Raw genomic sequence first — 15,515 nt, forward strand, 5'->3', positions numbered from 1 at the left:
TGTTGATGGGTGAGCTGGTGCCCCTTCCCACTAATCAATATTTGGGACTGGCTATAATATATCTCAGGTTCAGCATCCAAATTGCTAATTAGCCAGCATGCATTGCAGGATTAGCAAGAATTGGTTTGATACATGCTTTTGTTTGAGGCCTGTTTATTTTATTATATGAAGTTCTTTTTCCTCTTAGATTGTTGCAATAACTATTCCAGGGAACTTTCTACGCTATATTAATTTTTTAAGATTTCCCCTAAAAACGTGATGATTAGAAATGTGTGCTCCAGATGCAATCCATGCACAGATCTGCTGGAATGGATGGATAGAACTTTGCTGCATTGAGTAAAGTGTTAAAAGATTGCCCAGAAACATGGTAACATGCTTGACCCTGCAACCTTTCCCCTGTAAGGATTGTTATGTATACAAGGATGCTGCTAAAGTGAAGCTAAATACTAGTTTATTCCTCCTCCTGGCTGCGTGGAGGGGAATGTTTGAGCCTGGTGCTTCTTGGAGGCATATTCCTGGTCATGCTCATAATGCTACATCCTGACTTAGCATTATGTACAAACCAGGCCATTATGTTTCTCATGCATACATTTGAGCATGTTCTGAACATCTTTCCTTCTCTTTCTAAGGCCATGGCTAGAGCATGCCTATATCCTGGGATCGTCCCGGGATCGTCCCTGTACATCCAAATGACACACAGGGGATACCAGGAGCAGGCAGGGACAACCCCTCCATTTGCCTGGGATAATCCTTAGGTCTAGCTAAGGCCTAAGTTTTCTTTTGGGAATTTCCTATAAACGTATTTGTTAATGGATGAAGCAGAATGTTGTTTCATGTGCAGAAAATAAAAATGAAACAATATTGTGTCTGAAAGAAGCATTAAGTACATAGTACATGTAACTTTCTATTCTATGGCTTAAAGTCTGTAGTTTTATATTCACTTCCCTGGAAGTAAGCACCAATGAACTTGGTGAATAGACATGTAAAGGATTGTGCTATAAGTGTATGTGTTTTAAATGCAGGTGTTAAGTCTATTGTTGCTTTAATTACTATAGTTAAAGATTTTTTGGTGAAACAACAGTACGTTTGTAGGAAAATCAAATATATATTGTCTAATTGCAGGGTGTGCGATTACCACTTAAACCAAAGCAAAATGAACCAGTAATTCAACCTTCCACCAAGCGGCCAAGGTGAGATGGGTGTCCTCCAACAGTTTAAATATTCCTTGTGAATGGCATGTTGTTACCAAAATTAACCAGACTGGTTTTAGATTTCAACCTCAAGCAATCTCTGCATTATCATTTGAGTGATGGTTATCTACAGAAAATCATTTACCTTGGGGAATGGTCAAATAGGAGGAGAAGGATTTGGGGAAGAGGCATGAGGATGCAAACTAAGTTTTACAACATACAAGAAAATAATCTTTCTATATAAAGTGAAGATAGGAGTAATATATGTAAATGAAAGGAATGTGAGGAATATGGAAGAAGAAAAGATGAAGTCATACACCTGAAGGAGAGGGGAGAGAAGGTTTTGAAGTATGACACAGAAGTTTTTTTTAAGTTCATCACGTGAACCTTATAAAGAATTGCCCTTCATAGATATTTCATTCAAAGATAAAATATCCTGCTACATCAGCTAAATCCAAACAAAAGCAATAAACTGTTTTCTATGGTAGGGAAGATTTTCTCCATTTAAATTTTAGTCTTGCAAGCAGTAATAACAAAACCTTTGAATTTTAAATTCAAAAAGTGATCAAAACTAATAGTATTCTATATTTGTAGAATTGAAGACTTGCCAGCGCCTACTAAGAAATTGACACCAGAATTGACACCAGTGGTGCTCTTCACAGGATTTGAGCCTATGCAGGTGCATCAATATATCAAGGTGACTCCCCTCTTTCTATTGAATAAAAAAAGAAACTCTCTTGTGTGTGACTATATTGTAGATGTAAGGGATGTTTTCACTTACGTATATTTGTTGCATCAGCTGATAACTTGCATGTGTGAATGGGCCCTTGCAAGAATAGAGCATCACAGAGAGAATGTTTATATTATTTGGCATTACTGAAACGCAGTGCTTTTCAGTGGAGTTGGTTCACAGACTTGGCTGTGAATCATGTACTGCTCAATAATAAAGTAATTCATCCTCCTCTAATTGGTTGAATGATTATGATGCGGCTGAAGGTTCTAATCTGTTTTTGTGTTTTGTCATTTTCAGAAATTGTACATTCTTGGGGGTGAAGTAGCAGAATCTGCCCAGAAATGCACTCATCTTATAGCAAGTAAAGTGACCCGTACTGTGAAATTCCTAACAGCTATTTCCGTTGTAAAACACATAGTAACCCCAGAATGGTTAGAAGAATGTTTCAAGTGCCAGAAGTTTATAGGTAAGTAAATGTTAGTGTTGGTCAATATTAGAGAAGTAAAGAGTCTCTAACATAACAATGAAGCATGTACAAATTAGTGTCTTTCCTGTTATTAAAGGATGGGGAGGGAGCGGGGAACCTAACTGAAACAATCAAGTTAAAAATAGTTTAAATCAAAGTATTATTTATTTTACATTATTTATGAATCACACATATTAAAAGAAATTTCTAAGCAATGTACAAAACAAATACAAAACAAATATGAAAGAGGATAATTTTTTTAAAAATCGACACAAGTATAAATGTTATATGTGTTTTAAAATTCTGCTGTTCTTTTTACGTATTGGTATAATGTTACAAAGGAGTGTTTGTGATTTTATAGTCTTATATTAACATTCTTCGTTATGACTGGACATGCAGGACTATTTTTGTAATCAATTATTGCTTCTTAAATTTTAATACTTTGGTGATTTTTAAAATGGTATTCCCTGCACTAGTAAAATAAAAAGAAAACATTTTTAAAACTTCTGTTTCTTACATAATGATTTCTATTGTGCATAACAATAACCCATAGTATGGGTTGTCATTGAATCATGAATTGTTGTTATGAGCAAACTGCACTATGGTTTCATTAAACAACCCAGAGTTCAACCCACGAACAGCCCAGAGTTCATAACTGTGGGTTCTCTTTCTAGGTTGTTCATGGTTAACAACCCATAATTAAACAATAGTGCAGGGTTCACACGTAACAATGACCCATAATTCAATAACAACCCATACTGTGGGTTGTTGTTATGAACAAACCAAGTCATTATGTAAGAAACTGAAGTTTTAAAAATGTTTTCTTTTTCTTCACCAATGGAGGGAATAGAGTGGGAGACCATTTTAAAAATCACTGAAGCATTAAAAAAAAAGAAATAATTTTTTGAACTCCCCAGATGTTCAGCTATTGGGCGGTATAGAAATACAATAAATAACAAATAAACAAACTCATTTCAATCCATACTCTGGGTTGTCATTATGTGCGAACCAGGCCATGGTTTTGGTGCTGCGTTTAAGTTTCTCAAGCCATTCTCAAAATTCAGTTAATTTTTTTATGAAAGAACCACAAGCTGCCCCACTGTGAGCTTCCTTTTTATAGTGCTATTTTAATAAAGATATTTCTGAAACATCTAATGGGGTAACCAAGAGCAGGTTTAAAATCTGATCACCCCTCCTAAAGCAACAATATCTGTTCTAATAGTGATTGTTTTCTCAGTAACAGATAATGTTTACATCTTTTTGGGTTATGGATAGTTACAGCTGTGTTTTCCCCCCATTTTAGAAGAGCAAAGCTACATACTCAGAGATGCAGAAGCTGAAGTTCTTTTCTGTTTCAGTTTAGAAGAATCACTAAAGAGAGCACAAGTAGCACCACTTTTTAAGGTACATATATATTTTTAAAGGTGCTGAATGCAGAGTGCTTTGAATCAAATGATTAAATAAACTACTTTTTCTTCATGTATCTTGGCCTAGAAAACAACTAATTAATATTATTAGCTATTTTAGGTTTTATCATATACTAATAGCGATCTCAATTCTTCAAGTGTCTGCCTTTATGAAGCGAAAGTGGCAACATTCATGCACAAGAGGCAGCAGGCTTGGGGAAATGCCCAACATTTGCGGGAATATGAAAAACATTTAGGAAAAATTTGTCAGAGGGGAACTGAAGTGCAAAAAAGGTACAGACAGAGATTATTATTGTAATGGTTGCTAAAATACAGCCCATTCCGATATTCATCATTATTTCTATGGCTTAAATAAGTACACAGGTTTTATCGCACTACATCTACATTTTGTTATGCTACATTAAATAATAAGAATAAGAATAGTACATATATTAATCAGGTCACTACTGCAGTTATGTCAGTGTTCTCAACCAACAATGATTTCTGAATGGCAAACATTAAGGTAACCATCTTTATTTAAGCTGTGGTGCGTGCTGGCATGTTCCGGGTGCTTTTTATCTAGTAATCTGCTTGGGTACAGCTTGTTTTCTCATCCGAACCCGGGCAGCATAATTGTTTGAGGAGGAAGCATCCCTCAAATAACACTGTGGCTTATTTAAGCTGAGGTGATTATGCAAACCATGCCACTGTCTGTCCTTTTTTGCATTTCAATTCCCTTTCGCAACACATTTTTACCCACTCCAGCATGTGTGGGTTGAGCTTCAGCTATTAGGCGGTATAGAAATGCAATAAATAAATCTTCCAATTTGAAGTTCACTAAATGCATCTGATGAAGTGGACTGTGCCCATGAAAACTTATGCCAGAGGTTAGCCAGAAGAGATAACGAATTATATTTAAACAAGCAATGCGCGGAAGTGGAAGAAGACAATAGAATAGAATCTTCCAGAAAATTAGAAACATCGGAGGTAAATTCCAGGCAAAATTGGGTATGATCAAAAACAAAGATGGCAAGGACCTAACAGAAACAGAAGAGATCAAGAAAAGGTGGCAAGAATATATGGAAGATCTGTATAGGAAGGATAATAATATCGAGGATAGCTCAGACGGTGTGGTCAGTGAGTTAGAGCCAGACATCCTGAAGAGTGAGGTTGAATGGGCCTTAAGAAGCATTGCTAATAACAAGGCAGCAGGAGACGACAGTATCCCAGCTGAACTGTTTAAAATACTACAAGATGATGCTGTGATGGTGATGCATGCCATATGCCAGCAAATTTGGAAAACACAAGAATGGCCATCAGACTGGAAAAAATCAACTTATATCCCCATACCAAAAAAGGGAAACACTAAAGAATGTTCCAACTATCGGACAGTGGCACTTATTTCACATGCCAGCAAGGTAATGCTCAAGATCCTGCAAGGTAGACTCCAGCAATTCATGGAGCGAGAATTGCCAGATGTACAAGCTGGGTTTAGAAAAGGCAGAGGAACTAGAGACCAAATTGCCAATATCCGCTGGATAATGGAGAAAGCCAGGGAGTTCCAGAAAAACATCTATTTCTGTTTTATTGACTATTCTAAAGCCTTTGACTGTGTGGATCATAACAAACTGTGGCAAGTTCTTGGTGGCATGGGGATACCAAGTCATCTTGTCTGCCTCCTGAGGAATCTGTATAACGAACAAGTAGCAACGGTAAGAACAGACCATGGAACAACGGACTGTTTTAAGATTGGGAAAGGATTGGGAAAGGCAGGGTTGTATACTCTCACCTTACCTATTCAACTTGTATGCAGAACACATCATGCGACATGCTGGGCTTGATGAATCCAAGGCTGGAGTTAAAATCGCAGGAAGAAACATTAACAATCTCAGATATGCAGATGACACCACATTGATGGCTGAAAGCGAGGAGGAGCTGAGGAGCCTTATGACAAAGGTGAAAGAAGAAAGTGCAAAAGCTGGGTTGCAGTTAAACCTCAAAAAAACCAAGATTATGGCAACCAGCTTGATTGATAACTGGGAGAAAACGTGGAGGCAGTGACAGACTTTGTATTTCTGGGCGCAAAGATTTCTGCAGACGCTGACTGCAGCCAGGAAATCAGAAGATGTTTACTTCTTGGGAGGAGAGCACTGCCAAATCTTGATAAAATAGTTAAGAGCAGAGACACCACACTGACAACAAAGGTCCGCATAGTTAAAGCAATGGTATTCCCCGTAGTAACCGATGGCTGCGAGAGCTGGACCATAAGGAAAGCTGAGCGAAAGAAGATAGATGCTTTTGAACTGTGGTGTTGGAGGAAAATTCTGAGAGTGCCTTGGACTGCAAGAAGATCAAACCAGTCCATACTCCAGGAAATAAAGCCAGACTGCTCACTTGAGGGAATGGTATTAAAGGCAAAACTGAAGTACTTTGGCCACATAATGAGAAGACAGGATACCCTGGAGAAGAGGCTGATGCTAGGAAAGTGGAAGGCAAAAGGAAGAGGGGCCGACCAAGGGCAAGATGGATGGATGATATTCTGGAGGTGACAGACTTGACCTTGGGGGAGCTAGGGGTGGCGACAGCCGACAGAAAGCTCTGGCGTGGGCTGGTCCGTGAAAACGAATAAACAACAAAACAGACTGCTGCAACAGACTAACATGGCTAATCCTTTGGAAATAAAGTTATTTAAAAAAACAAACTTAAACTGTAATGTTGTCTTGCACAGAAATCCCAGCACTTATTTGTCTGAAATTAGTTAGGCCTCATTCATTCAAGTAGGCTACTATTTATCCAATTTTGTGAAAAAGAAACAAAAAATGATAGCAGTTTGTTCATTTCCTCATTTAAATCAATGGAAAGACAACGAAGCCTCTGATTTTCTGAAGCAAAGTTCTGTATGTAGATCTTTTCTTTACATGCTCTTCATTGGACCTTTTACTCAACAGGTACCAATGTTCTAGTTCAGTTTAAGGTTACCCTGTCTATTTTCTGCCTGTGTCTCTTTTCCCATGCAGCTTCTGCCTTCTTACCTGACGTCCAACTTCCCTCTATTTTTTACTTTAAAGTGCATCCTTTAAAACATATCTGACTTAGCTCAACTGAACCTCCTCTTTCCTTTCCCTTCCTCCCTAATATGTCTTGCCATTATTCTTTGATTGTAAAGCTAAAGGTAGACTTTCTGTTTTTTAATTTGATCACCTAGAAATGTTATTTTTTTTTAATAATAAGGCTATAAAAATAATAAAGACACTGAATTTTGGCATATTGCCAGTATTTTATACAGTATCTAAAAAGGGAGGATGGGATTGTCTTACAGATCATATAGTAATGGGAAGGATTGCAAAAAGTCAGAACATGCCTGGTCCTCCCTGGAAGACAGAATTAGCAAGGCATCCAAAGTGAACATTGGCTTTAGAATTAAATAGAAACCTTCCTAACAATGGAGGAGGGGCAGGACAGTTAAAATACCAGTAAATTAAGTGCTAATCATTGATAGGAAGTAGGCAGACTGCACCAACTCCTAACATCATTATCTATGACAGAAGGTTAAAAGAATTAGTTACTGCCTTCATACAGGTCAGTGTCACAAATTCAGACAGGAAAAATACAAATCTGCTTTGCATTTTTCTTGATTTTAGGGAAAGTACTTCTATATTACACCTGGAATTTGCCCTAGCCTTTCCACCATGAAATCTATTGTGGAATGTGCAGGTGGAAAGGTATTGTCCAAACAGCCTTCTTTCCGAAAACTAATGGAACACAAACAAAACAAAGTGAGTGCTATCTCATTCGATTTCCTAAAGTGTTCAAGTTTAGAAATTAGTCTATTTCAACTGATTCAGATTCTTTTTTTTTTTAATTGTAGAGTTTGTCAGAGATTATCCTGATCTCTTGTGAAAATGATCTTCACTTATGTCGAGAATACTTTGCCAGAGGCATAGGTATGTGCATGCTATCCTTGTACAACATTTCTTTGTTTAACAGTGCATCTTGGCACTTAAAATAATACGGCAGTGTTGAATTTAGAGAACAGAGGCAAAGGAATGTTTCATAATCTGGTAACTGGGATATGGGCACAGAGTGTATAGTAAACCCTGGAGGCATTGTCAGAGGGTTTTTGCACACAGGTGGTGGTTTCAATTTCCAGAATTTGACCCAAGACACATATTTTTTGTAGTTACTCTTTTATAGGTTCCCATTTACCTGTGTAGAATTTCCAGTGTCTATAAGTAGGCTTTCACTTAATTTAGGGGGAAGCACAATTGTTAACGTTTGGTACAGTGATCAAAAGGCAAGACCATGATGGGCCTGTTTAGACAACAAGCTAAGCCATGGTTAGGCCCTTTTGCAGCAAGTGATTAGTTAGCATGTTAAAACTGTGGTTATGTAGCCACCATGGTTGGGATGGTTCACATGACGTATTAAGCCATAATGTTTAGCTCAAAACCATCATGGTTTAGCATGTCATCAGAACAGGGCCAATATATACAAAGATCCTTTAGACTGAGTAAGAATGTAGATCCCAAAACTCAAGCCATAGCCTTATTTTTTTATTTATTGTTTAACACTTATAAAGTGTCATAACATTTTCTAAGCATGGTACAGATATTGAAAGCTAAGACAATCCCTGCCACTGGCTCACAACCTAATAGACACAATACAAAAAGAAAGGTGAGGGAAGAGTAAAGCTAGCATTGGAGCAGCATTTCCTTCTTGGGCTGATGGATGGATGTAGGTTTGTCTCCTCCTTGCCATGATATTCTTGCTAGGAGAGTTAGAGATGAAATCACTTTATTTTTAACATTCTCATGTTTGGTTGCATACTACCAGAAAGCCCCTTTTCAGACTTTTCCTTTTTGCCTAGTGCTTTGATGTTCAGTGCTGTTGAATTTGTAATATTAATTATTGGTTGTGCCTTCATCTTTTCAAATTTATGAAAAAAACTTGAATTATTTCAAAATTATTGTGTTTTGGCCATGTATAATACATGCATGTGTGTATTTTGGATTCAAAAATCTGTTGAATGTTGGCATTTGCTGGTGATAATTAAGATTTTAAGAGGCACAGAAGAAAATGACAGAAAAGCTCTGAAACTTGTTACTGTCAAAGCCAGCTGTATACCTCCTGTCAGTCACCTCACTGTGGATGCAGATTCCAAATGTTTGCATCATAATGCTTCTTGTTGACATTTTCCGCTAGTCCTCCTAAAATGTTAAGAATTACTAGTAAATGCCAGAGATTGACCAGGTGTTGCCATGAGAGAAATATACACCCATTCACCACCACACCCATCTTTAGAAACAACAAATAGTATTTGCATCTCAAATACAAACAAATTTCTTATAGCAAGCTTTTGTGCCTAGAATCCACTTCGTCAGATGCATGCATGAAGTGTTATCCTAAATTGCGATAGTTAGGAAGGTGGGTAACAATTATCTTAAAGATTAACACTGGCTGTTTACAAAGTAGTAGTGTAAATGACTATTTCATTTCTCTTTGACCTCGATGCGTGCAGTTTCACACCCACCTGCTCCCCACAACTATTATGTATAAAGCTGCAAATTGGCATAATAGTTCATATATTTTGTGATTGAGTCCCCAAAACCTTATGGCATAAATATGTTAGTCATATGGCACCTTGAGGACTTTCTTTTTTGCTGCAATACACTAACACAACTCTCTGGAAATCATAGTCTTTAAATGGTTATCCTGAGTGAATCTTGTAAGCAATGTCCAAAGCAATTATACCCCTTCCTCTCTCTTCCCTTTTCTGACTGGCCTTTCTAGCTTCATGATTTGAATGAAAAGATTCTGAATTTAACAGTGTATATATTTATCACATAATGTTGAAGATGTTACTTAAAGTGGCAGCACAGCCCAAGTTAGTTTTGGGCACATGCCCAGCTTATAAGTGGCCACTTACATGCCTTGCCCAGATCACCAGCTGCAATTTTGCATCAATTTGACACAGCTTGTGGAGATCTGTAATTAGTGCCAGCTGCCAGGTATCCCTAATGTAGGCTGCCTTGAACAAGTGACACTTCAGTATGCTACTTGACTTGACAACTCTGAGATCGAAGTCCTCTCAGTGAAAGTAGTTTAAATATAAAGAATAAATTCATGAGTTGCACACTCTTTCAAATCAATAATAACAATTCACCATTGTGCATTCCTCTATCTTGATGTGATCTATGTACATGTATTTTCTCTCTGTTTGCAGATGTCCACAATGCAGAGTTTGTTTTGACTGGCGTTCTTACTCAAACACTGGATTATGACTCATATCCTTTTGTAAGCTAACTAAAATATTATAGTGATTTCTGTAAAAGTTCAAATCTCCCTTAAACAAGTTTTGGACTCAGCAGTTGGCAAAATTCACAGAATTGGTTGGTTATATGATGTATATAGTTCTATCTAATATAGGACTGGTTTGTACAACACAGCACCTTATCATGGGTTAATTTGCCCAACTACTAATCGAGGGTTAAGTACGGATTGTTTAGCTCTTGATTAACTCTTGATGGCTGGGTTTACACGACATGCTGCAATCCCTGATTGCCCTGAAGGCATACTCATGTATATTCAACAAGGCGACTGTACACACTGCAGCTAATTGTGGCTTAATTAACCCATGTTAACCTGTTGTATCATGTAAACCAGGTCATACCTGAGAGTTGGAATGTAAGTAAGCTAAAATCATCTGTTTTCACTGTATGTTTGGCTCCCCCTCTGCATTCACAGGCTTATTGAAATACAAATCCTAGTTTTCACCTGTGTTTGTGAAAATGCTTACTGTTTTAGCAGTTGAGTTGTTTTGGATTCCTCTGAAATTCAGGGCAAACCTTTGTATACTGCCAAGTGCCCTCAAGTCAGTGAAAATATTCAAGAATAAATAAAAATAATGCAGCAAAGTGTCAAAATAATAAAATATTAAACATTAAAAATATTTAAAAACTTTGAGGAGCCAGCAGTTAAATGCCTGCTTACAGAGGATGGTCTTAACCTGGTGTCTAAATATATTCAAAGAAAATGTCTAGTGTATCTCCCTAGGAGGGTCATTCCGTAGACAGGAGGCGACTACAGAAAAGGCCTATTACCTGGTAGCCAGTCACGGCACTATTGTGGCAGCAGCACCCAGAGAAGAGCCACTGAAGACAATCTTAGTAATCGGGCAGGAACATATGGGAGAAGGCACTCCTTTCAGGTGGACTGATCCTAAGCCATTTAGGGCTTTTAACTAGGGATGTGCTCCGCTCCGCTTAGAATCGGAGAATCAGAAGCGAATTGGTCTGATCCGCCTTGCCCAGAGGCGGAGTAGAGGCGAACCAGGGTCCTGGAGAAGCATGGCGAAGAGAAGCGGCCATAGGAGAAGCGCTTCTCTTTTCGCGGAGCGATCCGCCCGCCATTTTGGATAATTTTGCCCATAGGATTGCATTGCGGAAAAGATTAGGGGATAGCTGTGTTGTTTTTAAAGCTATCTTTCTGAAATTTCGTGTGCTTAGAGAGTCGTGGCTGGGGGTCATTTTGAGCCTACTCTCAGCACTCTGTGTGGTGCGGTTCGCTTGCTATAATTTTTTAAAAAATAGGGTAAAGAAAGCAGGAAGAGGTACCTTTTTGAAGTGCTGAGAGGCAAATTCAACTCCCAATCCTGATGAGAAGTGATGACCTCATGAAGCATCCTCCAATCCCAGCGTTGGAGGGGGGACTAAGGCAGAGCCACCCTGAGCTTTCTGCTTTGTGTCTCTTTGTGGGTTGGCGTTCGTGGAGAAAGGAGTTAGTTATAGGTGCTGCTGCTGTGTTTGGAGTTGGAGGAGATTAGATTAGGATTTAGCTTGGGTTGTGTGTGTGTTTGTTTGCTTGTTTCTGACTGTTTGCTTAGTTTGCTCTGTGTTTTTCCCTTACTTTGATTTTATATAAACTTTATTTTTAATTTTTGGAGTGTTTGTTTCCCCCCCCCCTTTCCCCCTCTTAAAGACTGACTGTGTTTCATCTTCCTTCTTTCTTCTATATAGAAAAAGATACAAAAATTACAAAAAAAAATATTATTCTCTATTTCTTTCTCTCTCTCTCTCTCTCTCTCTCTCTCTCTCTCTCTCTCTTTCTCTGTGTATGTGTGTGACTGTGTGTTATTGTGTGAGTGTGCTGTGTGCACTGCTTGTGAAGTGCAAAAAAAGCCAATACAGTTTGAGCATTTCAAATCCAGTTTGGGCAAAGCATACACACTTGTCCCATTTCCCCAAATATATATTATTAGTAGTATTAGTAGTAGTATTATATTATTATCATCATGAGAAGAGGGATCAGGCGCACATCTGGCTAGGCGTGCTGAAAGCAGTGGTGGTCAAGGGAAGACTCAGGCTGGCACCAGTAAGCAGGCCGCCTCTCCTGCTGTGAAAATAAAACGGGCAAGTCCGTGGTGGGGCATCTGCTGGGACTGACTCCCCCATACTAGATCTATGGCGTATCTCTGCCTGCCTGTCCTCCTCCTCTGTGACCGCCTCGCAGGGATGGTTTGCAATGCATGACTTACTGCTGGCTTTGAAACAAACCATCCTTGCCTCACTTCCTTATGCCCCCCAAAATGCCTGCTGCCTGCCTGCCTGCCTTCGTGCCTTCCCCCCAGGGTGCTGCTGTGGTGGGGCATCTGCCGGGACTGACTCCCCCATACTAGATCTATGGCGTATCTCTGCCTGGCTCTTTGCCTGCCTGTCCTCCTCCTCTGTGACCGCCTCGCAGGGATGGTTTGCAATGCATGACTTACTGCTGGCTTTGAAACAAACCATCCTTGCCTCACTTGCCCCCAGAAATGCCTGCTGCCTGCCTGCCTGCGTGCCTTCCCCCCAGGGTGCTGCTGTGGTGGGGCATCTGCCGGGACTGACTCCCCCATACTAGATCTATGGCGTATCTCTGCCTGGCTCTCTGCCCGCCTGTCCTCCTCCTTTGTGACCGCCTCGCAGGGATGGTTTGCAATGCATGACTTACTGCTGGCTTTGAAACAAACCATCCTTGCCTCATTTCCTTATGCCCCCAGAAATGCCTGCTGCCTGCCTGCCTGCCTGCGTCCTTCCCCTCAGGGTGCTGCTGTGGTGGGGCATCTGCCGGAACTGATTCACCCATACTAGATCTATGGCATATCTCTGCCTGGCTCTCTGCCCGCCTGTCCTCCTCCCCTGCCTGCCTCGCAGGGATGGTTTGTGTGTGTCTTGCTTTGTCTCAGGGGACAAGTCCTTCCTGCGCTCACTTAGACTTTTTGAAGTTCCAAATCAATTTTTCAAGTGTGGAAGAAGATTCATATTTAGGGTTATCTACTCCCCAACTCATGGCATGTTGGGATTTCCTTTGAAATGGCCCCATTGAGCTGTCTGCAGCTTTAAATCCCTGAGATACTCTATTTTTTTCAAAAATTCCCAAAAATCAGGGGAGGCTTGGATTGGCTTGAGTCTTGGCATGCGTGTGTATATGGCCATGAGGTGTCATGGTGCCAAACTTGAGGTTTCTAACGTGAAAATTGACGGAGATATAGAAAGGGGTGTCTGAATTGGGGTTAGGGGTGCTGCGTTGGAGGTTAAAGCCCCCCCCCCAAATCAAGGAATGATGGAATCTGCTTGAAACGTGCAATGAATGCGGATGTGCCTGCTTCCAAGTTTTTATCTGTCAAAATGTCGGAGAACAGTCCATGTCTGAAAATGGGGTGTCCGGTTTTCAAAAATTCCCCAGAAATCAGGGGAGGCTTGGATTGGCTTGAGTCTTGGCATGCGTGTGTATATGTCCATGAGGTGTCATGGTGCCGAATTTGAGGTTTCTAACTTTAACAGAAAAAAGTTGTAGGGTTTTTTGGATTTCAATGCAAGCCTATGGGGGGGGGGGGAGCGGAGCTCCGATCTGGATCCAGAGCTTTGCAGCGAAGCGGAGCGGACCCGATCCAGAAGTTGCGAATCTGGAAGAGAAGCGGATCGGGGGCGGGGGTCCATGCACACTCCTAGCTTTAACCTTCTTGGGCTGTGGGCACATTTGGCAATTCGCGAAACTGTTCTTGGCACCACTGCAAAATGTCAGGGAGGCAGGGCAAAGGACAAGTAACCTGCGCAAAAAAAAACCTTAAATGCAAGCCTATGGGTGGGGGGGAATCTGATCCCCAACATGCAAAACAATTCGTTTGATTTGAACCCACAGTTTTTAGCACCAACAGAAACCTATTTCACAGCAATCCCAGCTGCCAGTAAATGAATTAGAACAGGTATGGCAACGTTGCAGGCACGAAGAAAGGTGTCCAAGATAATGTTGGTGCCCATGGGCACCAGAAATGATACATGGCAGATAAGCTGAATCAAAATACATTTATTGGAATTGCCATTGTTGAAGTACTTTTTCTTTATAGCAATAGTCCTCAGATATTACATCTTCAAACACATATATCCTAATAAAATATAACCTGAAAAGCACAGAGCAAATTATGTCCTGGCATTCAGTTCATATGAAGCGTTGTTCATGTCAGAAGGCTGTAAAACAACACTGATAGATTCTAAGAAACAGAAGTCTTCCTCTTTGTCTTGTATTACAACAATCTCTACACATTTCAAGGTAGCTTTTTCCTTAACAAAGTCTACATATAAATTTACTTGACTGAGTGTGAAATGCCTTATTGCTTCAACCTCCTTGAAGCCTTCCTTCAAACTTTTCCAGCCTGTGGATCAATTAATCAGTACTTCCTTGAGTTCTCGTTTTCCGCTTGTTTTGCTGGAGGGCAATGAACAGTTTATTGTAGGAGAACAAACATTTACTGCATCTGTTTAAGATGTGTAACTTTTTATTATTAAAACATAATTAACTATGTTTTTGTATTATACTGAAGACTAGAGAGAGCTTACTTTTATATTGCAAATTAGTTTTCCTGATTTTTTTTAAAGTTTTAACACTGGTGGTACTTAACCAAAACCAAATTGAAATATAAAGAAGGGCTTGTGGTGCATTTAAATTATGGAAGAAAATATTTTGTACTTTATTTTATTATTCTGCTTCTTTTATATTGATACTATCCCAGTTTTTAAATAAATATACTTTTAAATAAATTTTCTTTAGTATTTAGTTGTGTTTTTTTTAATGTTGTGCAATTACGGCACACTCTGGTAAGAGTAAATTACTCTAACTGTTCCAAATGCTGTAAGATATTCTTCCATTTATTTTACCAGATGTGTTTTAATATTAAAAGCCAAGTATTTTAAGCAGAATTTATTGTTAATGTTATGTGTGTTTCTACTGAGGTTAGCTTGAAGTCACTCATCTTCTGCTATGATATGTTTTCTTGTAATTTTCTGAAATAAATATGCAAAAAGGAATTCACGGATGTAGTTATTTCATCCAAGGTGAATTGCTCTTGCGAAATGCTACTGTACATAGTTAATCTATTTAATTCTCAATGGGATATACATTATTTAAAAACTAATTGAACTAGACTGTTTCGGCAGGTTGGGTAATGTGCAACCAGTGGGCTGTCCAAGACTCTTCTGTGCAACTGACAAAAACTTCTTAAAAGTTCTATGTTTTGGCTTTCCTTTTTTAAAAAATGCCTGTCATGTTTGCAGTCAGAGCATGCCATGAGGCAAATCTAAGATGATTCTCCCCACTGATAATGTTTAATCTGACAGGAAATCTTAGTTTGCACAGTTCTGAGGATTTCAGTTATTTGGGCTTGGCAGTACCATGGAATTGTTGGTAAC

General features: G+C 39.3%; 1 protein-coding gene across 2 annotated transcripts in view; it reads left to right on the forward strand.

Annotated features, from left to right (window-relative positions):
- Nucleotides 1-15,134, forward strand: part of PAXIP1 (PAX interacting protein 1) — a 37,237-nt gene extending 22,103 nt beyond the window's left edge. For both annotated transcript variants that reach the window (XM_063126026.1, XM_063126036.1), the window contains 8 exons: nt 1,123-1,190; nt 1,785-1,887; nt 2,221-2,389; nt 3,693-3,793; nt 7,437-7,571; nt 7,664-7,739; nt 10,019-10,078; nt 14,405-15,134. In XM_063126026.1, coding sequence (XP_062982096.1) covers nt 1,123-1,190; nt 1,785-1,887; nt 2,221-2,389; nt 3,693-3,793; nt 7,437-7,571; nt 7,664-7,739; nt 10,019-10,078; nt 14,405-14,421 — 729 coding nt within the window. In that variant the 3' untranslated portion in view covers nt 14,422-15,134. The remainder of the gene's footprint in view (nt 1-1,122; nt 1,191-1,784; nt 1,888-2,220; nt 2,390-3,692; nt 3,794-7,436; nt 7,572-7,663; nt 7,740-10,018; nt 10,079-14,404) is intronic.
- Nucleotides 15,135-15,515: the final 381 nt, after the last annotated feature.

This window comes from Elgaria multicarinata, chromosome 1, assembly GCF_023053635.1.
Source record: "Elgaria multicarinata webbii isolate HBS135686 ecotype San Diego chromosome 1, rElgMul1.1.pri, whole genome shotgun sequence".
NCBI lineage: Eukaryota > Metazoa > Chordata > Lepidosauria > Squamata > Anguidae > Elgaria > Elgaria multicarinata.